Genomic DNA, 23,663 nt, shown 5'->3' on the forward strand with positions numbered 1-23,663 from the left:
GCCGGGCTGCTGCTCAACGGCAGCGTTCACCGCGTCGACCGAGAGCCGGCGTGTGCTTTTGAGCGGGTTGTGGCTCGGGTTTAGATCCTGGAAAAGTCGTTAGATTCGATTGCTGACATGGTGAGTTTGTGGCTGTGTGTGGTTTCGCGTAGCAGGCAGGGCCAGGTCCTTGCTCTTTTCTCGGCGTGAATTTTGTATTATTTCTATGTAGAAACGCTGATCAAGCATTCAATTACTCGGCCTGCCAGTGGCAAGAGGATCATGCAGAGGGATTACCACATGTGGACTCTTGAGTCGACGGACAAGCTCGTCTTTGATGGGATTTTTGCTTTCGAGGTCAGTGACCATCCTACCTCCGCGCCGTTTATCAGTGACTTGCTGCTGAGGTTGAAGCCTCAAGAAATCTACCATAAGCTCTGCATAATAGTACCAAGTTGGCAAGCGTAATGTGCAAGATACAAGGACAAACATCAAACCAACAAGTGATACTGCATGATCGATTGATACCGACCGAATTAGAATGGCATGTTTTGTTTTTATTATTCATCATGAAGAATATCTATGCTCGCGGCGGTGCATACATACGCAAAGACTAAACACCCGCCAATGACCTGCAGACGCCGATGATGCAACTAGTAAACATACTTTGTAGTGAACACGTAAAGGAAATAGTGGTTCATCGCCAGTTATATACCTTGCACCTTTCTGTAAGATGGCGGCTTCATGGTCCTCCTAATGAGTTTTCCGACGTAGGGGGGTATGAGAGAGATGGCAAGGATGGCCAAGACTCGCCAAAGGAAGTCCCTTTCCAAAAATAGCGTTAGTGTGAAAACGGTCGAGGAAGCCCAGTGTTCAGGTAACTTACAATGTAATCATGAACTTGAGATCAAAGTACCCCGACAAGAAAGGTATCGACCCCATGTAAACCAGGAATGTGCCAACTATCGATACGATCATTACCGGATGCCAGGTTGTGATTTCGATGGCCACCATGAGAAGTTCGTTAAGAACCAGGACTGTAAAACTGACTGCTACCATCTTGGGACCGTCAACCTCAGTAAGAAGCTGCGAGAGTCCCTGGATGATACCTCCTTGATAGATTGAGACCAAGACCCAGACGAAAAAAGTCCTATATGAGAGTGACCGGCCCGAAGTGAGCTCTTTGTAAAGCTCCGGATAAAGATTTGCGAGGTTTTCATCTACGTCCTTGTCAAGAACCAGAGATAGCACCGGGAATGCGGTATACATTGTGGCATAACCGACCAGTAGCCAATCCTGCGAAGACGGGGTATTTCTTGGTTAGCTAAGGTGTCTTAAGTTGATGCAAACTTGAAGTAAAACGAACGAAACACACCTTGTACAAGCCGTCTGGCTCGAAATGCATGGCAATGCTGTACATGGTCTGACAGACTGCAATGATAAGTCCACGATGAATGACGAACTGGGCCAGCTTGGCACTCCGCTTGTAGCTGTTACGACCATGCCAGACAAGAAGCTTGGTGAGGTGGTGGAATTGCTCGATGGAAAAGTCGGCTGCCAGACTTGCCTGTCGTCCCTCCTTGCCTACGATACCGACACCTACATCTGCGGCTTGAATCATGGACACGTCGTTGCCACCGTCTCCAATACAACATACACGTTTACGAGTGTAGTCTTTGATGAGCCGTGCTACCTCGGCCTTCTGCGTTGGTGAGCATCGGCAAGCTACCACTGTGGGAAGACGCACTGCAACAGACACAAAATCCAGTCGGTGGTATTGCAGTAGCAGAGCTAAACTCTCACCGTCGATGAGCAGACACGCGTCCGTCTTATTCCGCAAAAAGTCGAGATGGTCTTGAGCGCTGTCAGTCCGCTTCATCTTGGCCAAAGTATAGATGTACTGGCCACGCGCAACCAATTTGGAGCTGACGGCGACGCAGCGAGCAGTCTCGACCTTGTCACCAGTCAACATCCAAATTTTGATACCGGCATTGCGTAGAAGTTCCAGTGACGGCTTGACATCCTTTTGCAGCTTGTCTTCAACTCCCGTAACTCCGAGCAGCTCCAGGTCTCGCTCGAGATAATGCGACACGACCTTTTGCATGCCCGCATCCCGGCCGTTGATGGCAAGCGATGCCTCTTGGTATCGGCTGGAGAACTCGCGGTATTGCTCCGCCGAGAGCCGCTTACGACCGACGACCAGCGTACGTAGACCTTCACGAGCCATGTTCGCAGTCTCCTCGTCAAGCCAGTCGTTTGCGGCCACGATGGAACTCATCACAGTGTCGGCACCCTTTTGGTAGAACCAGGTCTCGCCACTGCCAATCTCGTTAGGGCGTTCGAAGAACTGTACGATAACACCCATACGCTTTCCCTCTGACGTGAAGGGAAATATGTCGAGGATTCGTACGTGGACTACAGTCTTTCCCGTCTCGGAAAAGCTGAGAGTCATGCTCTGTCGATCTCGGTACGTCAACCTCAGCCCGACAGCCTCAGTCCACTTCACGATGGCGATCTCATCGGGAGACGATGCTTGGTACGAAGTCACGGTCTTGCCGTCTTCCTCATCCGTGGTAGGTGTGACGTTGTGGCAGAGAGCGAGGGCCAGAACAACATCGCGAACTCGGGCACCAATCTCACGGCGGGTACGCGTGGTGCCACTGGCTGCTGCGTTGGTGAATGTTGATGATGGTGTGACGAGCTGAATGCTTTCCGAAGTGTCTGACAAGGTCGGCTGGACATGGAAGCCCTGTTTAATGTAGGAAGACACCTCGTCCATTGCCTCATTGGCGTATGAGACCGTGCCGATATGGATCTTCTTCATTTCCATCTCGTTCTGGGTAAGTGTGCCGGTTTTGTCGCTCAACAGGTACTCGATTCTTCCGAGATCTTCCGGTATCATGCTGGTCCTCACTACGGCTCCTGGCATGCCTGGGTCGCGTTGGATGAACCACGAGTAAACACTCTTGCCGAGGTCTAGATTCACACGGAGACTGATCGGAACAATGGTTGAAAACAAAACCAGGAAGCGCATGATCTTAATGTACCATACGTTACCTTCCGTGTTGGTGAAGCCTTGGAAAGCAACCAGGATGATCGATAGTGCCAGAGTAAGAGCACAGAGGATCTTTGTAAGGGAGTTGATCTCGTACTCAAGAAGACCAGTCTTTGATCGAGAAGGAGATGTTGACAGTGCGGAACGTGTCTGTGGCCCAGTGTAGACAATTACGGCCAAGGTTACTGCACGAGATGCGATGACCGTATTTGCCCAAGCTGTGTTATCAATCGTAAGAGGTGCCGTGTTTGCGAGCTCATCCCCGTTCGGTAATCTTGCGCCAGGGCTCATGGCATCTTGCCTGCTTGGCAAAAGCTCCAGGGTTCCCACAAACTCGTTGACCTTTTTGTCAGGCTTTCCAGCCGTGACCCTAAACCTGACAAGCTCCTCTGTGGCCAGGTTCTGAGATAGAGGAGATGCAATACGCAACTTCCAGTCCGTCTCACCATCTAGTTGATCCGTCCTGATAAAGGTTTCACCGCCCGCACCTGCCTGAGAACCATCACCGTCACTGGCGCCATCATCGCGGGGTTGGGATGCGCCACCATTACCCGATGCATCATCAAGCGTCAGAAGTTCGGGCTCAGCCAGCTTCGAGGCCACTGGCGTAGAGGCAGTAACTTCCGAAGCCAGACATTGTAGAATGACGACATCAGCCGGCACCCGTTGGCCCTTTGTTAGCCTCAGGACGTCGCCAACCTTCAAGTCCTTGGATGCTTTCAACACCTCCCTGATATGGGAAGAAGCGCCCTTGCCAGCTCCATCACCCTCGGCCAACTCCTCCTCCTCTTGTATGTCAGACAGCCTATCCCTCTCACTCAGCCTCAGTTGCGCCTTGCGTGAGCCTGCAGACTTCAACTTCTTCCTCGACCTGCCGTTTTTGACCGTGGCCCCTGGGTCATCAAACTGTATGGTGGTGTACGGTTCCGAGTTTGCCTCGCTGTCCCTCCGGCGCCTGGCAATGTCGTCGTGGGCCTCCTTTCCCAGAGTAATCATGAGAACAAAGGCCAGAGGAGCAATATATGTCGATATGTAGCCTATCCTTAAAGCAGGAATGGCCTGTGAAAGTGCTACAAGAAGAAAGTACATGTTGAAGAAGAAAGAAAATTCGTTGTAGAGCGTGATGGGCAAAAACGACCATGCCGTATACTTTGCATTGGAAACGGCGTTTGGCGGAAAGCGAGCGGATTGTGCTGAGCCAACGGCTACGAGTCTAGAGCCGGACGGATCATGATCCTCCTGACCCTCATCCTCTTCTGGTAGGGGTTGTCTCTGGTCCGCAACATTGCTGGAGCTGGACATGAAACTGGGGAGTCGCAGCGCGTCAGTGATGCTCTTGAGACGCCTGTGCCCTCCGGGTCTTCGGCGACCCTGTTCAGAGTCCGGCAGCAGAGGAGCATCGTCGTCCCCATGCCTATCGCTGTCTTCGAACCTAGAGCTCGAAGCGTCCCTGTCCCCGGGTGTCAACAGGCCGGCAGACTGGTCGCTGCTTCCATCCCTTCGGTGTCCCAACTCGCCATATTGTCCACGGTCCCTCGAGCGACGCAAACCCCCCATGCGGAGATTGCGCAGAGGTATCCTTGGTGAGCTTCGGTGTTCCGCAGCTTCGCGGGCGTAGGACTCGGCAGAGCCGCGTAGCGGCCGCTGGGACGAATTGCTCTGGGGGTCCAGCTCCTGAAGGTCGATCTCGAGGTCAGAATCGGAGTCGTCGACGGGGGAATCGGGCGGTTTCGATGGGTGGTGGTGGGAGGCCTGTTGGTTCGGCATCCCGCATTTATCGATGTCTAGACAACTTCCGGGGCTTCAGGGTCGGGAACGAGGCTTTAAAAATGGCGGGAAGCGAGGGCGCGCGTGTGTTAGGCAAGCAAGCACGGGATGGATGCAGCAGCAGTAGATCGGCTCGACTGGCTTTAGGCTTTACTAGTTCAGTCCAGATGCATTCAGGCAGCGAAGCTGCTTTGTCCGATTATGCTGCGTCGTCGCATAAGGCAAGGTAGGTACAGTAACAAAGATGGGGGGGAGGATGACTGTCAACAGCACTAATTAATGCAAAAGAATCGCTGCACCGGAAACAAAAACAAAGAAAAAAAATCAAAGACTGCTATGCTAGAGAGAACTTTTCGTTGCTTCTGGACTGCCCCCGACACATTTGATGTATCGTAAAATACGAAAAACAACAGACTAGGCAAATGCGTCGTGTCGCGAACTAGGTAGACTTTGACATGGAGGATCAAATGCGACCACCCGTGATACTACACAACAGTACCTACTGTGGCTACTGCACCAAGAAAGGACCAGGGGGTGGACCCGCCTTGGCGTGTGCAGCAGTTTGATGCAATGCAAGTCAAGTCAAGCTCAATGACCGCTCGGTTCCATTTATTTATCTGGTCTGTTTTTGCAAGCTGTCCTGATGTCAGCGGCGGGCGTGAGCTCAACCCGTATTACTGTTTTTGTATTTCGGTATTTGCGGAAAGTTCCACATATGGTAGGTAGATCTGAAGTCTCCGGCTTTGTTATATCCATACGAAGATGGTTCCGGTTCCGACAGATGGAAAAAATAAATTCAAAAAAAAAAAAAAAAGTCTCCATGCCTAGGACGCGATGCAACAAGGTGATCAAATATCCCTGGCTGTCGCCACCTGTTAAACCGACAGGGGGTTCTCCGGTGGAGGTCACTGCTGTTAACAAACGACAGCATCAACAATGCTCCAGCGCACACAGACAGGGGTCCCATAGAGGTACCCGCAAGCATCCACAACAAGCCTAGCGACTCGCAAATGTCACCCAATGAGAAGTGAGGCCAGCTGGCTATTCCCGTTTCAATCGCGTCGGCCATTTCCAAAAAGTGCATGGGATGAATGTCAGCGCCGAGAGTCCGTAGATTGCTCAATGTGCGAAAGAAAAGTCTAGCCATCTCATCTCAACCGACATCAAAAGTTGTCTGGCCTTTTTTTAGATTCCATATCAATCGTTCTTGTCCTCATACCCCGTTGGGCAAAGGAAATGCTATATTTTGTTTATTAGTTTAATACCTCTCTTTTTGTACTTTGACGTCAACTGTATATGTGAGTCTTTCTTTATTTCAGCTACCTTGTTGGCCCCAGCTGCGCGCCTGCATCCGCAACCTATTCAACGTGTCGAGTTGTGCCGTGAACGGTCATGACACTACCACTGGTGCCAATCCTCTCAAATGCCACTACCACCACCTGTTTATTTCCTATCTACGTGCCTAACCTTCCCTACCTCGACTTAACCCAAAGAATTCAGCGCCGGGCTTAGAAAAAGAGGGCCATAGTGTGCTGATCACGAAACATTGCTCACAGTCGTTACCTTCTTGATAGCAGATTTCTCTACGACTTCTTGACATCCGTTCGAACCCAACCTTGCATAAAATAAGAAACGGCATCGCGATGCCAGTTGAAGAGGCAAATTCAACATGGCACCCGGCGTTCATGCCCAATTCTGCTCATGACATCTCAACACAACCTTCGAGGAGCCCCTCCGCGACGGTAACTACCGAGACCCATACCCACCAAGATGCATCACCGCCAGCACATGATGTCTCTGTGACAAATCCGAACGATGCTTCCTCGCAAGAACCCATCCGAGCCGAACCCGAACCCCAACAGACCAAAGCTACTGCGGAACAAGAGGCAACTTTACCACCTGTAGACTCCGAAGTCATCACCCAGCCAGCTCCGGCAGCGGCGAAATCGACTCCCTCGAAACACCTTCCGTCAGACTCATTTGCGCGTACTGTTGCGCACGAGGCTAACTGGGATGGTGATGACGATGTGGAATGGAGTCTACCGGAGACTGATGCAGACCCCTTCAAGTTCCTGGGTCCCTCCGACCGCACCAACTCATTCCCGGTCGTACCGCCAATGCAACAGTCGAGTCAAAAAGAAGCACAGCGTCCGGAGCGTCTGCTTCCCATCAGTCAAGCTGAAGAGCTCATGGCCGAGCTCGATCGTGAGGCCTCACCCGTCAAGTATGCCGCCGAAAGCTCGGACGGACAGCTGGTGGATGGGGAAGCTCAGCCAGAGAACTCTACGTCAGATTGTTCCACAGAGAAGCTCTCCCGCCGAGACGTGGCGTCTCTCACCGATGCTGAAGCACCTGATGAACGCTACGAGGAGGGAGTCCCACTGATCACAAGGGAGCAGGCTTCAGACTTTTCTACGAAACCCACGGAAGATAGCCATGACCCCTTTGCCAACGACACGACAGGTGAAGATGACTTCTTTGCTCAGATCGGTGACTCCAGGAAACCGGCCGCAGAGGACGATGGCGGTTTCTTACTCGAGAGGCCATTGGAGCGCAAGTCTACGATGCAGGTTTTGGGAGCCGTGGATGAAATGGTTTCACCTAGCAGGGCTGACACTGGTCTTGAGAGCATGATGGAGGAGTCCCCGGAAGATCGTGACTTCTGGAGCCAGCAGCAGCCGCTCGATGAAGCTCAAGAGCAGCAAGAGGCCAAGGCCGCTTCGGATGAAGCTGCGGCTGGACGAAGTGAGGCCGAACCTCAGGAGAACAGCGCAGATCTGGCCGCTAAGTGGGCTGCTGCCTTCGACGACGAGGATGACGATGGGTTTATTCTCGATGATCCCTCGAAGGAGGTTGACCCCGCGGCGTTCTTCGGGGATGATGACGATGGCTTTCTCGACGATGTGGAGGAAACACCAGAGCCAAATACTGCCACGCAAGGTCCCGTGTCTACTCAACCGCCTGCACCGAATGGGAGATATACTCCTGCGCAGGTCACACCAATGACCTCGCGTCAAGCCTCAAACTCTAGCCAGTACTACCCCGGTCAAACACCATTTGTAGCTCAGCCTGCTGGTCAGCCATCAAGTGCAACTCCTTTCGCACCTGCCCCAGCGTTTGGTGCTCCTCCACTGCGCCCGGAAGTAAACAAGGCCGCTAGCTTTGCCGACAAATCCAAGGGCGGCTACACCTCACCCTATGACCTCCCGGCTGATATTGTCAAGCCTAGAAAGCGGCCAACTGCGCAACAAAAGTCACCGTTGGTGGGCGCATCTCAGCCCCCGCCTGGCCCTCCTGGAGCCAGGGCCTCTTCTGCCCCTATGTCACCACCTCCCCCAGGACGCACTAATCAACCAGTTTCACCGGCAAAGCAGCCGCCGCAAAGGTCTCAGTCTGGGGGCGAGGGCTTCTTTGCAGATCTTCCTGTTGCGCAACGTGCTAGGCCGGCATCTCGAACCAGCCTGCACGGCATGCCATCGCCTCAGATCAATGCAGCCGGTCCTCCCCAAATGCGAGCCCAGGCTTCTCCAGGGTTTGCTCCTGGTCAGGCGCAGCCTGTCCCCACTTCGACAGCACCTCAGGCGCCCTACAGCCAACCCCCGACTATGGCTGTGCCGCCCCAGCCCGGATACGCACCTGCTACTGCAACCTCTGGCATGACGGGCGGCCTTGTAGCGCCCGAGCGTGTCAGCCCATACGCTGCACTGCAGTCTGGTTCCGGGACGATGCCCGTTGTGCCTTCCGCAGCTGCTGGCAGCAGGTACTCGCCTGCTCCACCCCCTGCACCGGCATCAAACAGGTACTCTCCGGCGCCGACTGGTAACCGTCCAGCAAGCGCTACCTATGCTTCGCCTCATTCGGTAGCCGCTCCCCCAGTGCTGCCCCATCAGCCTCGAACTTCGAGTCCGCTGGCCCACTTTGAGATCTCGCATGATCGTGCCAGGTCAGCCGGCGCAGCTCAAGCAGACGGGGCTCATCCCGACAGGCGTGTCGCCTCTGCCATGCACGAGCCGAGACTGAGCCGCATGCCCTCACTCCCTTCGACTCGTGAGGTTGATGAAGAGACTATTCCCCAGTCAGGCCCTCCCCCGTCGTCACACAGTCGCCCGTCCTCCCAAGGAGTGATGGGACCACCGCAGGCGCCATCTCAAATGTCCCAACGGTCCAGGCAAACACCTCCTCCCCCAGTCACAATTGCGCAGCAAAATGCCACATTGTCACCGCCAAAGAGGGTGTCGAGCTACACGCCGCAATCTCAAGCACACTCAACGCTGTCGCCACACGGATCCGATTTTGTGCCCCCACCGCGATCACACACGCAATCGCCTGGCGCATTGTACGGCAGGGGAGCGGTGAACTCGACAGACCCAGTACCTAGGCCGTCTTCTGTACATGATCCTACATCACCTCGTTCTGCCACCTCTGCCACCCATTCTTTTGTACCCATGACGCCGGCACCGGCATCTGCTCCCATGACCATGCCGACTAGACCTCGCAGGGCTTCACAGAACCTCAACCTGGTTCCTCCCACCGATGGTCGCGAGCATGACCCGTTGCAGAGGTGGAAGGGTGCGCCAATTGTCCGATGGGGCGTTGGCGGCGCTATCGTGACATCATTCCCGAAGGATGTTCCCAGGTATGGCATCAACCAGACCTTGCCCATGATACTTCGAAGCCCAGGTGAAGTCAAGATCAAGAGCATGAAGGAGATCCAGCCCCTCGAGGAGCGTCTTGGCAAATTTCCAGGCCCTCTTAGGGGCAAGTCCAAGAAGAAGGAGGTTGTAGCCTGGCTTACTACCGGTATCGAGGATCTGGAGAGGAACAACCCGGTCAATTCGTTGTACGGTCAGACCACCCTAGAGGATAAGCGAAGTGAAGAGCGGGTGCTCCTATGGAAGATCCTGCGCCTCTTCATTGAACACGATGGAACCCTGGAGGGCTCTCCTGCAGTTGACAAGGCTGTCCGTAACATCCTCTCCCCTGGCCTGGACGACTCTTTATCGGAACCAACGACAAACTTCGCGTTGGGGCAAGACTCAGCAGGTCTCCAGGGCTCATTTGCCACGCAGATGAAGTCCGATGCTGTTGACTCCGCGGTCGTCGAGCAGATCAGGAGAAGTTTGCTGGGAGGAGACCGCGAGAAGGCAGTCTGGGATGCCGCCGATAAGCGCTTGTGGGGACATGCTCTGCTCATCGCCAACACGGTTTCGCCAGACCTGTACAAGAAGGTATCTCAGGAGTTTGTCCGCAAGGAAGTGAACTACCCTGGGCACAACAACGAGTCTCTGGCCGTCTTGTATGAAGTCTTGTCTGGAAACCACGAGGAGTGTGTCGATGAGCTGGTTCCTGTGCACGCTAGAGCAGGTCTCCAACTGATGCCTACCGGCGGCGTCCACGGACAGTCCACCGATGCCCTTGCTGGTCTTGACAAGTGGCGTGAGACGCTCGGGCTTGTCCTGAGCAACAGGAGCAACAATGACTCTCGTGCAATTAACTCACTGGGTAACCTTCTGGCAGGTTACGGCAGGGCGGAGGCTGCCCATATCTGCTACCTGTTTGCACGCAGTGCCACCGTCTTTGGCGGCCTGGATGACCCTACCTCGCACTTTGTGCTTGTGGGTGCTGACCACAAGAGGCAGGCTGATCAGTTCGCCAAAGAGACCGAGGCTTTACTTCTAAGTGAGGTCTACGAGTTCGGCCTCTACCTTGGAGCTGGCGCAAACAAGGATGTCAACTGCCCGCATTTGGCGGCGTACAAGCTGCAGCACGCCATGACGCTCGCCGAGACTGGGCTCCCCGACAAGGCTCTGCAGTACTGCGAGACTCTGGCCCACGCCATCACATCCCAGACCAGGCGCTCGCCGTACCACCACGGCGTCCTAGAGGCTGCTGTGGAGAACCTCGCCAACCGCCTCAGGCAGGCTCCCAAGGAAGAGTCGAACTCGTGGATTTCCAAGCCCAGCATGGGCAAAGTGTCAGACTCTGTATGGAACCGCTTCAACAAGTTTGTGGCCGGTGATGACTCTGAGCCTGGCGAAAACGGCATGCTAAACCCTCCTGGTGCTGCGGGTCCCTTCGCGCGTGTGGCTGGAGGCACGCCCACGATCAGTCGTCCAGCATCGCCACCGAACGCCACCGGCATGGAGATGTTTGGGCGGGGGTGCCCAGGGCCTTCACGCTTTTGCACCTCCCGCAGCGCAGGCCCCGCCAGCACCGGCCACCAGGGCAGGCTCACGGTATGCCCCTGGAGCACCCGCCACGTCGAATCCTTATGAGCCGCAGCAAGGGCACGGTGCACGGGCTCCATCTGCCGGACGATCCTCGGGTGAGTACAGCCGGAATTCTCCCGAGGCATCCCGGAGGTCGTCGGAGTTCCAGAGGTCTGCCTACTCGCCATACCAGCCCACAGGGCTTCACTCACCCGCTACGAGTCAAAATGGCTTCACTCCCGCGTCTAATAACGAGTCTCCGTATGCACCGAAACCTTACGGAGACTCTGGGTCGTCTCCAGCAGAGTCAGCGCCTGTGCCTTCGTTTGGATACCAGCCGTATACCCCTGATTATTCAACAGGGAACGGATCTGCGTACGGCACTTTGTCCAACGACGAAAAGAAGGCAGCCAGCGAGGAACCTGAAATGCCATCATATGGATACCAGCCGCCACCTTATAGCTACGAGCCCCCGACGATGACGCTTAACAATGACGACTTGTCGAACGACAACTCTGATCACAAGGTCGAAGAGCCCGCCTCTACCGGAGGCTATGAGCCACCCAGCTTCCAGCCGTATGAACCACCAACCTACGAGCCTGATCCAGAAATGTCACGAGACGATGAGGGTGAAAAGGTCAGCGATTCCAAGCATGAGTTCAAGCCTATGAGCTTCATGGATGATTCTGCTTCGATAGCTTCAACCTCAACATCGAACAAAAAGTCCAAGGAGGAGATTGAAAGGGAGAACCAAGAGTTGTTCCGCAAGGCGGCTGAAGAGGATGGTAAGGGCTAAGATTTCATATTTGTAATCTGCTTTACAATGTATAGTTTGCTAACATGGCCCCATCTGCAGCTAAACGTGCCGAGGCCGAGAAGGCTGCCAAGGCTAAAAAGGGTTGGCTTGGAGGCTGGTTCGGCGGCGGTGGTTCTGCGAAGAAGGATCTGGCTGCCGAACAGCCCAAAGCCGTCAAAGCCAAATTGGGCGAGCAGAATAGCTTCTACTATGACGAGGACCTAAAGCGTTGGGTGAACAAAAAGGCGGGCTCGGATGCCGGCTCAACCCCAACATCGACGCCGCCACCACCGAAAGGAGGACCGCGTTCTGCAGCAGGGACACCACCGCCACCAGGTGCAGGAGGTGGGATGATGGCACCCCCGCCTCCCGGCGGAAGATTGAGCGCGCCGCCCCGTGGGCCTCCACTCTCATCGTCGGCCTCCAGCTCGAACCTTGCAGCGGTGGCGGCAGCAAACGCCTCACAGTCATCGTTGCTGGGAACCACGCCGCCCATGTTGCAGCGCACCGCATCAAATGGCAGCGAGGCAGGGTTGGCACCACCCTCTCGGCCAGGCACCAGTATGAGCAATGCCAGTAGCATTGATGATTTATTGAGCGCAGCTGGCCCCCGGAAACCTGGCGCCAAGAAGGCCCGGAAGAGTGGACGCTACGTCGACGTCATGGCCAAGTAGTGCGAGAGAGAGAGAGACGACCTGATTCGTGTTTTGACGGTATGAAGCTTTCACGACAAGTTTGAACGACAAGAAGAGAAAAGCAAACGAGATGGCATACATGGAGTTTCTGGCTATGGTGATATGTGGGTGGCCTGAACTGCCTAGGCAGGATAAGTTTTATCTTTCCTCACTTGGTGGGTGGTCAGGAGGTGTTTTTGAAGGTTCGGTGTTACTTTGATTTCTTGTATTGATAGAATTTCAGCGCCTTTTTCACATTTTGCTTGGCTGCAGGGACGAGTTTGTAATAATTTTGATTGAAGAGATGTACATTCTTATTTTTTTATGCTGAACTTTCATTTCATCATGGTTTTGGAAAGGGGTCGGGAAAGAGGTATTCAACAGAGACTTTGCTCACAAGCCACCTTCTTTCTTACCCCTGACGAAACCGTCATCAAGCAAATCTGGCCCCCTAGTGTGAGGCTGCAATCTCTTCCTTAAGCCAAGCCGGAATCTGTGGCGGCGTATCCCAGCCGTCGAGGTAAGACTCGACAGCGACGTCGGGACCGGCAGGCCTGGCAAAGATGGCCGAGAGGTAGACGGCCTTTTGACCACCCTTGAGGTTGTGCTGCAACGTCGGGATGCAGGACCGGCTCTCGACCAGGTTCGAGTTGGGATCGGCGTTGACAATGTTGGCCCGGCGCTCCTCGACCCCAGCACCAACGGGCTCGATGGCCTTGATCCCCACCGCGCCGGCGATGCGTGACACGGCGAACGCACCCTCGGACCCCGTCGCCCAGCCGTCGGGGCTGTTGAGGTCGTAGTTGCCAATGATACGCGGCCCCGTGCCCTCGCCCACGCTGGCGTCGTACGGCTCCAGGTACCGGCGGTTGGTGGCGTTCTCGTTGCGCACCGCGAAGGAGCCGTCGGCCGTCATGACGTCCCTGCTCCCCTTGGAATGGATGAAGTGCACGCGGAGGTGCCAGTTGGGCGTGGCGTTCTCGGGCGGCAAGAGCAGCGTGCGCACCTCCACGTCCGGGAAGGGTTTCCACAAGGAGACCAGGACCGGGGATGACGAGCTCTCCCCTCCTCTCGTCTCGAGCCTAGAGTACTCGGACGCACGGCGGGCCTTCCAGAACTCGCCGCCGTCGTCGGACACGCCCATCTGGCTGGCCAGGGCGTACTGCTCGAGGGTGAAGAGGCCCGGGGGCACAGAGTAGGCAAAGGCGCTGCTGTAGGCGAAGCCGCCGTACTTTGCGTGTGTGCCCTTCATTGGGTAACTGCAGGCCTGGCCCGACGACAGCAGCATGGTGTGGCCGCCCAGGCGGCTCATGATGTGGCCCGGGTGCGGCAGGGGCTTGACGGCCGGGACGAGCCCTTGCGGGTAGGCTTCTTCGGCCGAGGTCCAAAAGGGGTGGGACTCGGGCACGGCGAGGCAGATAAATGCCAGGCAGGCCCAGTAGGGGGACCCCGGGCTGTTGTAGTTCTCGGCCATGTACATGTTTGGGTACGAGTAGCCGACGGTGAGGGTGCCACTCGAGCTCCACATGTCGTGCTGCGTCTGCCACCAGCGCAGGTGGCGAAGCACGATGCCCTTGACCATGCCCCAGGTCAGCGGTGCGGGGAGCTCGACGTCGGCGTAGGCCAGCGCACCCCAAAAGGACACCATGGCGAAGCGGTAGCCCACGCTGCGGCCAAAGGGGATGGAGCGGCCTTCGGGGTCGTAGTAGTGGATCAGGTCCAGGGCGGCCATCTGTGCGCGATTCTTGAACTCTTGTGCGCGGTCTGGGTCTTGGTCTCCTGCCAGGTTGGCGTAGAGGAGTTGGAGGAAGTGGATGGCGAAGCTGGATGAGTAGTAGTCCATTTCTGTGGATGTTTTCAGTTTCAGTTGGCAACCAAACCACAAAAGGAGGTCGGTGCTTGATCAAGGCTTACGGTGTATCCCTTCAGGTCCGTCGTTGGACCATCCGTCGCCACGGTAAAATGTGTTGAGGTGCTCGATATCGCTGTCTAGTCTTTCCTGAGAAAACTTGCCGCCATTCTTCTTGAGGCCCAAGTTTGCAAACACCCTGAACCACAGCCAGTTTGTGTTGGGCATGCTGTAGAGGTGGTAGTAAGTGTATCTTGTGTTAGTGACACTACATCTTAGGTGTCTATGCTCACCAAGATGGACCAAGGAGTAACATGCTGCTTACTTCTTTTCGTTGATCGAGTTCCCCAACCAGTTCTCTACATTGTCCCTCTCCTTGGCCGACATGGAATCCCAAAATACAGGCGCAACAGCCAGTGCGAAACCTAATGATGGGAAGATCGACGGTCTCACATGGTCAGTAAATCATGCAGTACATCTGAGTGAGCCCAGCCAAGCTCAGTCTTTCACTCCATTTCACATGAAATCGACATACCCAATGGGCACATCTCAACCATCCTCTGGTCGTTATCCCTCGGGTAGCCCCAGTACTCGTCGCTCTCGGGGTCGGTGCCGGCCTTGAGCCCCTCGACCCACCACTCGGTTCCGCGGTACTCGCCACCACCGGCCAGCAGGCAGGCCAGGCCCCACAGCGGGCGGGCGAGGCCCTCGAGGTCGGACGAGGCCTGGTCGAAGCGCACGGCCGTGGCGCCGGGGCAGCGGACCCGGGCCTTGTGTGGCGAGAAGAAGGGCTCCAGCGGGTCCAGCAGCGTGCGCAGAAGCTCCTGCACCGACGACCGGTCCGTCAGCTGCACCTTGCTGAAGGGATGGCGGCCTTCGTAGCCGAGGACCATGCCGGTCTTTGCGTCCATTGTTGATTTCGTTTCTTAGTGGGGATGTGCTGCGTTGTGTGTGTGTTTGTGTTTTATTTTGTCTTTGCTATTTCGTTTCACTTCCTTTTTATACCCCTTTATATTCTGTAGTTGCTGTGGCCACTCCGCAGCCTTACGATGCAGTGTAGCAAGAGTAAAGTAAGAGGGGATAGACAGATGGAGAGGCTTTTCCTCTCATCACCTTTGTCACACGACAAACTGATGCGGTCATTAATTATTTAACAACAAGCCCCCCATCTTCCGGCGTCACTCACCAAATAGCTGCTCCATCCCTACCAATCTACACTGAAACTGCCCTGCTGCCAACTCACCCCAACGTGCTCAACTTTCATTGTCGGACAAATACTCCGCATGCCCAAGTCTTCAAAGTGGGGGTCTGGACACACTCTCTTTCCCTAATTGTTGGAGTCGGCATGTTATTCCCTGCGTCACCGGCTAATATGGCCGGGCTCCATAGATGAGGGGTCTTGTCTGTTGTACACGTTCGGTCTACGGCGTAATGATCACCGGAGTGGGGGGCAATGCCCCCAAGACTTCTTTAAGCGACTCAGCTGACATTCAGGCTCGTGTCTTAGTTGCGAAACAACAAACAGCAAAGACAGCATCCATTATATAAAGTTTTTGTCATTTATACGAGGGTCTCTAGCTTTTCTGAAACTTGCCCTCATCTGCCCTCCCCGCCCTGAAGATCTTTCTTTGCTTGGTGAGCTGCTGTAGGTAAGCAGCTACCTATCTAGATACTAAATGCTGGACCCGTATCTAAATGCTGGACGCTGACCTTTCTAGTCTCCTCTATGGCTTCCGGTCCTGGCCCTTCTCTCAGAGAAAGGGCATGCAGTAAACATTATGTACGAAGATGTCGGTTGTATGATGGGTTAATATGACATGACGTGACGTGGTGATGTATCGATACTCTTGCACTTCAGATATATTCGACAATGAAGAGCCTCACGTCGCAGCAGCTACCGTGGCTTCCGACTTGGGCTCTGACTCGGACCCTGGCTCCTGCTCCGGCTTCGGCGTCAGCAAGTCCCCATTCGCGTCCTCTGCCCCGTCGCCGCCCCCCTCTTCTGCCCTCTCTTCCAAGTCACCCCCGTGGCTACTGATTGTCGAGCCTGCTTGTTCTCTCCTTCTTCTCCGGGCCCGACGCTCCTCCTCGGCAGTCTGCCGTCGCGCCCGCCGCATCATTTCCCGCTTCTCCGCATCTTCAGGACCTTCGCCGTCTCGCATTCCCTGAAGCATCATGGCCGCGCGCTGGGCCACGTCGTTTTCGTCCGCCGACTTGGGCGAGCCCAGGGACGCGAAGTCGGGGCTCAGCAGGTTGCCGTCGTCGTCCGTGGCGCGTGAGCTAGTCGTGCTCCTGCCAGTCTGCAGACCCGCTTCGACCTCTGGGATCTCGTTGAGGTCTGGGATCTTCTGGCCTGACGCAATGCGTACCTGATGCCTGTCCTTGAGTCGCGCACGCCGCCTTCGGTCGCGCTGGTCGCGCGCCTGCGGTGCCGCCGCGCGCAGCTTCTCCAAGAGACTGTCCATGGCGCCCGCGCTGCTGGGGCTGACCGGCCCGACGTCCGATGGGCCTCCAATGCCGAGTGGCTTCAACTGGGCCTGCTTGCGCTTCATGCTCGCCTCGTTCTTGCGCCGTGTCTCCTCGATCTGGACATTCTTTTCGCGTGACTTCTTCCAGTCGTTAACAAACAGCGCCAGCTTGGCAAAGAAGTCGCGACGAGCGTTCTCGTCTGCCGGGTCTTCTCCATAAAACGTCATGATGTCGTTGTACGTCCGCACCATCTCCTCCAGATAAAGTGACATCTGGTCCGCCTTGCGCCGTGCGTCCTTCATGCAGCGCTGTACCACCTGGGATACGCGGTCCTGTGGGTGAAATTTTGTCGGGTCGGAGAGCTTCCCAGAGTCTAACGCCCTTTGCACGTTCTTGATGTTGTCCACGTACTTTCTTGCGTCCGTCTGCAGTTGCTCGATGTTGATCTTCTGCGCAGTCAATACGCCCCCAATGTCGGTCGCAAAACTCTCCCATTCGGGGTACTGTTGTCGAACGATTCGCTCCACCAAGTCGGCCAATGTCGACTCGTTCTTCTCGTCCTTGACCATGCCCAGGCGCGCCAGGGAGCTCAGCTTGAAGCCACGCGCCTGCTTGTTGGCGTCGTTCATGTAGTTACCGATATCCAAAATCAACCCAAGAACGTTCATCAACGATACCGAGTCTCTTAGCGACTCGGACACGCTGACCACCTGCCGAATCTTCTCCGAGATCTCTTCGTAGTCTGGCTCAAAGCTTCGGGTGAGAGCCAGTGCCCGCATCCTGCTATTCCAATAGTGGTTGAGGTCAAAGGCAGTCATCAGGAATATCTGATCCTGCCGAGTAAGCTCCGCAGGGTCTTGTTCGCGTGCCTCTTCCATGGCTTTGGGCGCCGTCCAGTCCTTGCTGTACGGTGCCATCTGCTTCTTTATGTTTTCAGGTATATTGCACAAGTCTTCTCTCTGCAAAAAGTCCATGACCACATTGTTGTCGAGAACTTCCTTGTCGCAGTGTATAATGATTTGCACAATCTTCTCAACTGAGTAGCTTGAGAACTTGGCAAAGGCAATTTCTACATGGTTCGATTAGTTAGCAACACATAGCTTGATTGGCACCGTTGTCACGGGACTCGACTTACCATAGGCTTTCCGCAAATCAGCAGAAATAATCTGCTTCTTGTCATCTTTGTGTGATTGCCCCTTGCCAATCATCTTTGTCTCCTTGGCCATGAAGAGCTTCTCAACTTCATCAAGAATACCCTTGCGGCTCAGCTCAAGATACTTCTCCTCGCGTTCCTCAGCAGAAGGTGCATGCGCTGCCCAGTGAGTTGTTGATGGCGCGTCGACCTTGTCCCAATGCAGCGCCTTGAGCTTCTTTTTCGGCCGCACAACGGGCAGCCCGATTGTAGGCGCAACAAAACCAGGCTGTTTTGCTAGGAAATGGCCTGACATTGAGCCCGGCATTGGAGGAGGCGGTGGCGGAGGCATACCCTTCATGCCAGGCAGAGGAGGGGGTGGTGGTGGTGGCGGCGGTGGCGGCGCTGGCATGCCCTTGCCGGGCAAAGGAGGTGGAGGAGGGGGCGGCGGCGGTGCAGGTGTTCCAGCGGTACCAGGTAGAGGAGGCGCCGGAGGAGGTGGCGGTGGTGCTCCGGGGAGTTGTCCTGGCATTGGGGGAGGCGGAGGCGGAGGCGGGGGTGGCGGCGCGGCTGCACCAACGACCCCATCCATGGCTGGTGTGACTTCGATCTTTGGAGTCTTGGGAGGCTCCTGGTCCTTGGGCGTGAGAGGCGTTTGAGACTCGACACTAGGATGCGTTGGGCCAGTAGTAACGCCATCCTCTGCATCTTCCGAGTCGCTGCCGTCGTATCGTTTGACTTTGCCGGCAATCTCGTTGAGCAGACCAGCCTGTTGCTTGGGGTCGACGGTTGGCCTCCTGATCTCGACAACGCGTGGCTTCTCGTAAATGACGTCCTCGTCGTCTTCCTCGGGGATATCCTCTTCTGTAACCGCGCCTGGTACCAGGTTCGCAGACGTTTTGACGGGTTTTCGGGAAACACGGGTCTGGCGCTTGACGCTCCCGAGCATGCTGTTAGTCAAATCCCTTGGCGCCGTTCCCGACACAGTACCTCCCTGTTCCTCCATTTCCGGGTCTCCGCCAATTCCGTCCATCTCTTCCCGCAAAGCACGGAGCCTGTCCGATGGGCCGGCTGCCTCGCCCCAGACCCTGCCCTCGAGTTTGAACTGCGTCTTTTGTCGTTCAATCTGCATCTGAAGTCGCTCCATAAGCCTATCGCGGTCAAGGATTCCTTGCTGCTGTACACGAGCGGCTTCATCATTGCCAACCGCCTTGACGCCTTTGACGGCCTGCGATGCAGCGACATCCTGGGCGTCCCGGAGCATCAAGTACAGCTCTCGCGTCTCCAGTTCATATCTCTGGGCCTCCTTAGCACGGATAGTTTGCAGGTTTTCAAGCTCTGATTTAAGTCCATCCGCCTGTCTCTTCTGGGCTTCTATGAACCTGGCTTGCTCGTCTAGTTGCCTTTGAAGCTTTGCCACCAGTCCATCAGCACCGAGCTCAAGCTGGGCCTTCATCTCGTCCCTCTCGGCCATAGCGGCATCCGCTATCTGCCGTGCCTCGAGAGCATCGTCGTGAGCCTGCCGGGCCTCCGAGTCCGTATGCAGTTTGTCTAGCAAGCTCTGCACCGTGAAATTGAGGCTCTGCTTGAGGTCCATGTCCGGGAGCCTACGATCCATCGCAACGTAACTGAGCATCGAGTCCACGAGCTGGAACATCCGAAGACGCTCCTCGCCATCATTCTCCCGAATCAGAAGCAGGTGCTGGAGAGCCGAGACGAAGTAGTCATGCGTCCTAGAACCCTGCAGTCGACTTTGTATGGCATCCACGATCTGGACAGGATCGTTCAGGTCCTTGATTTCGCCCTCGACATTGTCCTTGATACTGCTGTTTTCTCTATCAAGCATATCCTCATAGTCGATGGCCTCGTTGGAGCGGAAACGCTCGATCTGCTTGTCGATGAGGTCATACTGAAATGCCTCCATCTTGGTGAGGATACGCTTAATACCACATGCGTTGAACTGCGCTCGGATGTGCAGCCGAAGCTGGAGATCCTTCTCCGGAGAATCGATAATCATGTTGATCAGTATGAGCGTCGCGACAGCGTACTCCATGAGCAGGTTCTCCGCGCCGACGCCGCCGCTGCGCATCTCGTCACTTGCACCGACCAGACTGCCCATCTTGCCTCGGCCGTCCACGGTGACCTCGACCAGTCTCATCCATGCGTCAAACCTGCCATTCTCCCCAGTCTGGTTTTTTACATAGTCCAACGCTTGTATGACCTTGAGGTGGCCCTCGCCATCTGCCCAATGACACAAAAACGTCAAGACCTCGCTGACAAGCTTCCGGGTATGGAGTCGCGGAGACATCAAGGATGTCGCCAGTGCGACAATGACGTTTTGGTGGGCGAGCGCATCGTCGGCGCCGAACTTGTTGTTCATCAGAGCCTTGAGGCACTTGGCAATTTCATATTCCCGATCAAGGTTCTTGTCATTCTTCGCATCCGAGGTCACGCCCGCCGGCCCTGATGCTGTCTTTCGGTTGATCTTCATCAAGACGTTCGTCAAAGCTACCTGACCCTGACATTCTATAAAACGCTTGACCCAGTTGATCTGCTGGGTTCGGAGGCTGACCTCGAGGCTACCGAGTAGCTTGGTGTCCAGGCTGTTGTCCATAACTTTCCTCACATACCACTCGGGCGTCCCCTCCTCGTCAGAAAAGGTTGTAACATCGAAGCTTTGAATTTGCCCTGGCCTTGCGGTCTGCCTCCTGCGCTGTTCGCCCTGCCACTCGCTCAAACGGTCTTGATAAATCAGGGTCCATTTCTTGGCGGCAGGGTATGCAACCATTTGCCGGCGAGCTTGATCAGGGAGGTTGTGCCAGCCGCGCTTTTGCATCAAAGCAAGAAACATTTGCTCGATTATGTGGTCATCGTCGGGTTTCGCTAGTCTAAAATCTTCGCTGGAACCTTGAACAACAGCAGAGGGCGACCCAGGGAATTTGGTGAGCCGGTGGGATTCTCTTGGAGACTGTACGGGATATGAGCTTTGAGACGATGCGCTAGGTAAAGCTATAAAGAGCGCATGTTCCGGTCAGTTCAAAGCCGAACCGCAAGTGCCAGCAGAGTCCGTGACAGAACATGGTAAGCCTTACCAGAATATATACTAGATTGGTCGGCAGAACTACGGCCAGCCGATGTAGCGTATGAATTATATCGTGAGTTGTGTGAGCCAGCCCCGAAGCCGCTGTCCCGGGCGGGGCCCCATTGCTGGAACTGAGTCTGGCGACCAGTTGAAGCCATGGTGACGTTGGAGCCCGGGACTACTCGCGGCGCCCCCTGGGACGAGTGGGAGATTCGATTGTAATCCATCGAGTTGGTGTCAAAATTAGGATATTGATGAAAGTCGGAGCCGGCCTTGTTTAGTTGGTGCGGCAGAGGGTCGCGGCGCACAGGTGCCTGGTCGCCCTTGGGCAGATATTCGGTGGGTATGGGGGAGCGACGGTCCGGTGGAACGTTGTCATATGGAATGGAGGTGATAACACCAGCCATATGGTTAAGGCCCGGGTTCGGTGAGTCTGGGGCATCTATAGATACAACGGAAGAGTCCCGTTGGTGTCGCGAAGAGGCGCGGGATGAGATTATGCTGGCATGGTCTTGGTCGCCGCCTACGAGATAACGGCCGTTGGAGTCGTCGCTGGTGTTTCGTCTGTCCTTGTTCTTGCTTCGTGAGAAGAAGGACTTGCCGCCTGAGGATTGCCTCGAGGACTTGTCGGCTGAAGACATGGCGAATCCGGCCGCGTAGGGAGGGGGTGTGGGTTGAAACAGCCGAATCCCTCTACCAGCACTGCCGGACGCACAGCACTGTACGTCGTTTGTTTCCTCTCGTCTGTCTGGCCGGCAGTCCCCTCTCTTGACGGCGGCGGATGATGGGTTTGGTCGATGTGGGTAGCTAGCCGCAGGTTTACAAGGATTCGTGTCTCAGAAACAGGACTGCTATTGACGCTGGCATTGTCGTCAAAGCCCTCTTGTTGGAGCTGCCTGTTGGTTGTGTGCTGGTATTGGGCAATTGGATGGAGTGGGATTCTGGTCGAAGTGGTGCAGGTGGGTGGCGAGTAGCCAGACAAGAATATGCTAGGGCGACCCTGGCGACCCTGGCGAATCTGTAGTGCCCTGTGTCTTCACTGGTCCTGCTGGTGGAGCTTATGAGGGAAGGGAGTTCTGCATGAGTCGGGGTTGTTTAGAGACTTTTCTCAGTTTTGCATCAATCAAGCAGAACGGCCGTTGAGGGGAATGCCTGCTTAATTGCACATATGCGCACTGCACTACCGAAACGCACCTTGACACGTCTTTCAATTTTTATTTAGTTTATTTTTTTCCTCTGATCATGCGGGACGCCGGTCAAGGAAAAGGGATAATCAACCTGATCAAAGTGGGTGGAAGCAACCAATCCGATTAATACCTAGAATGCGTGCCGCCGTCGAGTCTCCGAGAGCATGGGTCGCGTGCAGCCAACAGCCCGGCAAACCAGAATGTCGTGCCTGCTTGACAAGCGCAATGCGGTTCGGTGTACCGCCTAATGCGAAATCACTGCATGCAACGAGCAACCAGCTGGAGCCACAGGCGCAGCGAACCGGACCACGCCAAAATTAAATCCAATCCAGGTCTGGTTTAGCTGGAGATAGGGGGTGGGTTGGAAGTGGCGTTAGCTGCCCGTACCAATACCACTGGGGAACCGCAACGACTTCAGCATGAAGGTCTCAGGCAAACAAGATCAGCATAAAGTATCAGGCAACCCAGGCAATGTTTTTGTTCCCAAACAAAGTATTGGACCATGTAGAGTACAGATGGAATGAGTAAGTAGAAGATGAAGAAAAAGGATGTTAGACATCAGGAAGCGCGCCATGCAGATATTCATCAATTACATGTAAACTGCCGCCAGCAAGTTTACCAAAGTTACCATACTCCCTACTTTAAGTACCCTGTCAAGCTTGTATAACTACCTCCAAATTACTTCGTGATTTGTACCTTGAAATCGTGGTTGGTTCCATTTCAATCCCGGATCATCAGGTGAGATGCACAGTCCAGAATGGCTCTGAAACTGCCATTCCTGGGCTTTAATTCTCGGAAAGCCCAGGACCCCTGTGCCATATTTGACACCTCAGGGGTAACAGGCTTCAAAGGGTTCCCCAGAGATATATATTGGTCCGTGCGTAACGGTTGCCGCCCAGTTCAACGAAATATCAAAATCCGCGACTTGTCAAAGAGCAAACACGCCATTTTGACCCCATGTTAGGGTGATTCACAGTCGATCAGTCAAGAGATCAAAGAGACGAGAAGAAAAAAAACATCAAAATATCCTTACCAGGACATGGTAGGATTTTTTTTGTCCACTCATCTTCCAATATACGAGGTATGCCTACAACCTAACGGTATCCATTTCGCATACTTAGCTGAGAGCGACTCCACCCAATATGACCCTATAAGGACAGCATATTCAGGGTCCCGACAAGCTCAGGTAGTAATATTTGCGTGGCGATGTAGCATCCAGTCCAATCTCTCCGAAATTAGCAATAACCAAAAGGTACCAAAATCAAAATCTTGAGCCGGTCAAGATCATCTCAAGAAATTCTACATCCGGTTGCTATCTTGAACATCTATCAAGGTACACAACCAGTCACTGATTATTGGACTTGACGCGGAAAGTTAAGGTACACTTCGACGGGATCCTAAAGCATCTCTACTGTACTTCCAATAAATACGGCATGTGCAGCCAACCTTGGGCCAAACCATGAA

General features: G+C 54.9%; 4 protein-coding genes across 4 annotated transcripts; 1 reads left to right on the forward strand and 3 right to left on the reverse strand.

Moving 5' to 3' along the window:
- Positions 1-521: 521 nt before the first annotated feature.
- Positions 522-5,419, reverse strand: MGG_04066 (phospholipid-translocating P-type ATPase). The gene is made up of 3 exons (XM_003719725.1): positions 1,355-5,419; positions 866-1,275; positions 522-804 (listed from the first exon to the last, which is right to left on the reverse strand). The coding sequence occupies exons 1-3, from the start codon at positions 4,799-4,801 to the stop codon at positions 687-689; spliced, it is 3,975 nt and encodes a 1,324-aa protein (XP_003719773.1). The 5' UTR covers positions 4,802-5,419; the 3' UTR covers positions 522-686.
- Positions 5,420-5,900: 481 nt separating this feature from the next.
- MGG_12141 (uncharacterized protein) lies at positions 5,901-12,931 on the forward strand. The gene is made up of 3 exons (XM_003719726.1): positions 5,901-6,099; positions 6,358-11,795; positions 11,867-12,931. Exon 2 carries the CDS (start codon positions 6,445-6,447, stop codon positions 11,074-11,076), a length of 4,632 nt encoding a protein of 1,543 aa, XP_003719774.1. The 5' UTR covers positions 5,901-6,099; positions 6,358-6,444; the 3' UTR covers positions 11,077-11,795; positions 11,867-12,931.
- Positions 12,426-15,928, reverse strand: MGG_17696 (uncharacterized protein). Its single transcript, XM_003719727.1, has 4 exons — positions 14,865-15,928; positions 14,655-14,754; positions 14,395-14,558; positions 12,426-14,325 (listed from the first exon to the last, which is right to left on the reverse strand). The coding sequence occupies exons 1-4, from the start codon at positions 15,238-15,240 to the stop codon at positions 12,932-12,934; spliced, it is 2,034 nt and encodes a 677-aa protein (XP_003719775.1). The 5' UTR covers positions 15,241-15,928; the 3' UTR covers positions 12,426-12,931.
- On the reverse strand, positions 15,866-22,259 carry MGG_17697 (uncharacterized protein). Its single transcript, XM_003719728.1, has 3 exons — positions 21,023-22,259; positions 17,934-20,939; positions 15,866-17,867 (listed from the first exon to the last, which is right to left on the reverse strand). Exons 1-3 carry the CDS (start codon positions 21,651-21,653, stop codon positions 16,210-16,212), a joined length of 5,295 nt encoding a protein of 1,764 aa, XP_003719776.1. The 5' UTR covers positions 21,654-22,259; the 3' UTR covers positions 15,866-16,209.
- Between the last annotated feature and the right edge of the window lie 1,404 nt (positions 22,260-23,663).

Source organism: Pyricularia oryzae, chromosome 6 (genome assembly GCF_000002495.2).
Source record: "Pyricularia oryzae 70-15 chromosome 6, whole genome shotgun sequence".
In the NCBI taxonomy this organism is placed as follows: domain Eukaryota; kingdom Fungi; phylum Ascomycota; class Sordariomycetes; order Magnaporthales; family Pyriculariaceae; genus Pyricularia; species Pyricularia oryzae.

Bases quoted from the DNA above. Each gene is read 5' to 3' on its own strand.
- MGG_04066 (XM_003719725.1), bottom strand. From the start codon at position 4,801: ATGCCGAACCAACAGGCCTCCCACCACCACCCATCGAAACCGCCCGAT. The intron at 1,276-1,354 runs GTGTGTTTCGTT...CCGTCTTCGCAG, and splicing joins AGCCAGACGGCTTGTACAAG to GATTGGCTACTGGTCGGTTA. The intron at 805-865 runs GTAAGTTACCTG...ATTTTTGGAAAG, and splicing joins CTCAAGTTCATGATTACATT to GGACTTCCTTTGGCGAGTCT.
- MGG_12141 (XM_003719726.1), top strand. From the start codon at position 6,445: ATGCCAGTTGAAGAGGCAAATTCAACATGGCACCCGGCGTTCATGCCC.
- MGG_17696 (XM_003719727.1), bottom strand. From the start codon at position 15,240: ATGGACGCAAAGACCGGCATGGTCCTCGGCTACGAAGGCCGCCATCCC. The intron at 14,755-14,864 runs GTATGTCGATTT...TCCCATCATTAG, and splicing joins GGTTGAGATGTGCCCATTGG to GTTTCGCACTGGCTGTTGCG. The intron at 14,326-14,394 runs GTAAGCCTTGAT...AAACATCCACAG, and splicing joins CGGACCTGAAGGGATACACC to AAATGGACTACTACTCATCC.
- MGG_17697 (XM_003719728.1), bottom strand. From the start codon at position 21,653: ATGTCTTCAGCCGACAAGTCCTCGAGGCAATCCTCAGGCGGCAAGTCC. The intron at 20,940-21,022 runs GTAAGGCTTACC...CGCTCTTTATAG, and splicing joins CCAATCTAGTATATATTCTG to CTTTACCTAGCGCATCGTCT. The intron at 17,868-17,933 runs GTAAGTCGAGTC...CGAACCATGTAG, and splicing joins TGATTTGCGGAAAGCCTATG to AAATTGCCTTTGCCAAGTTC.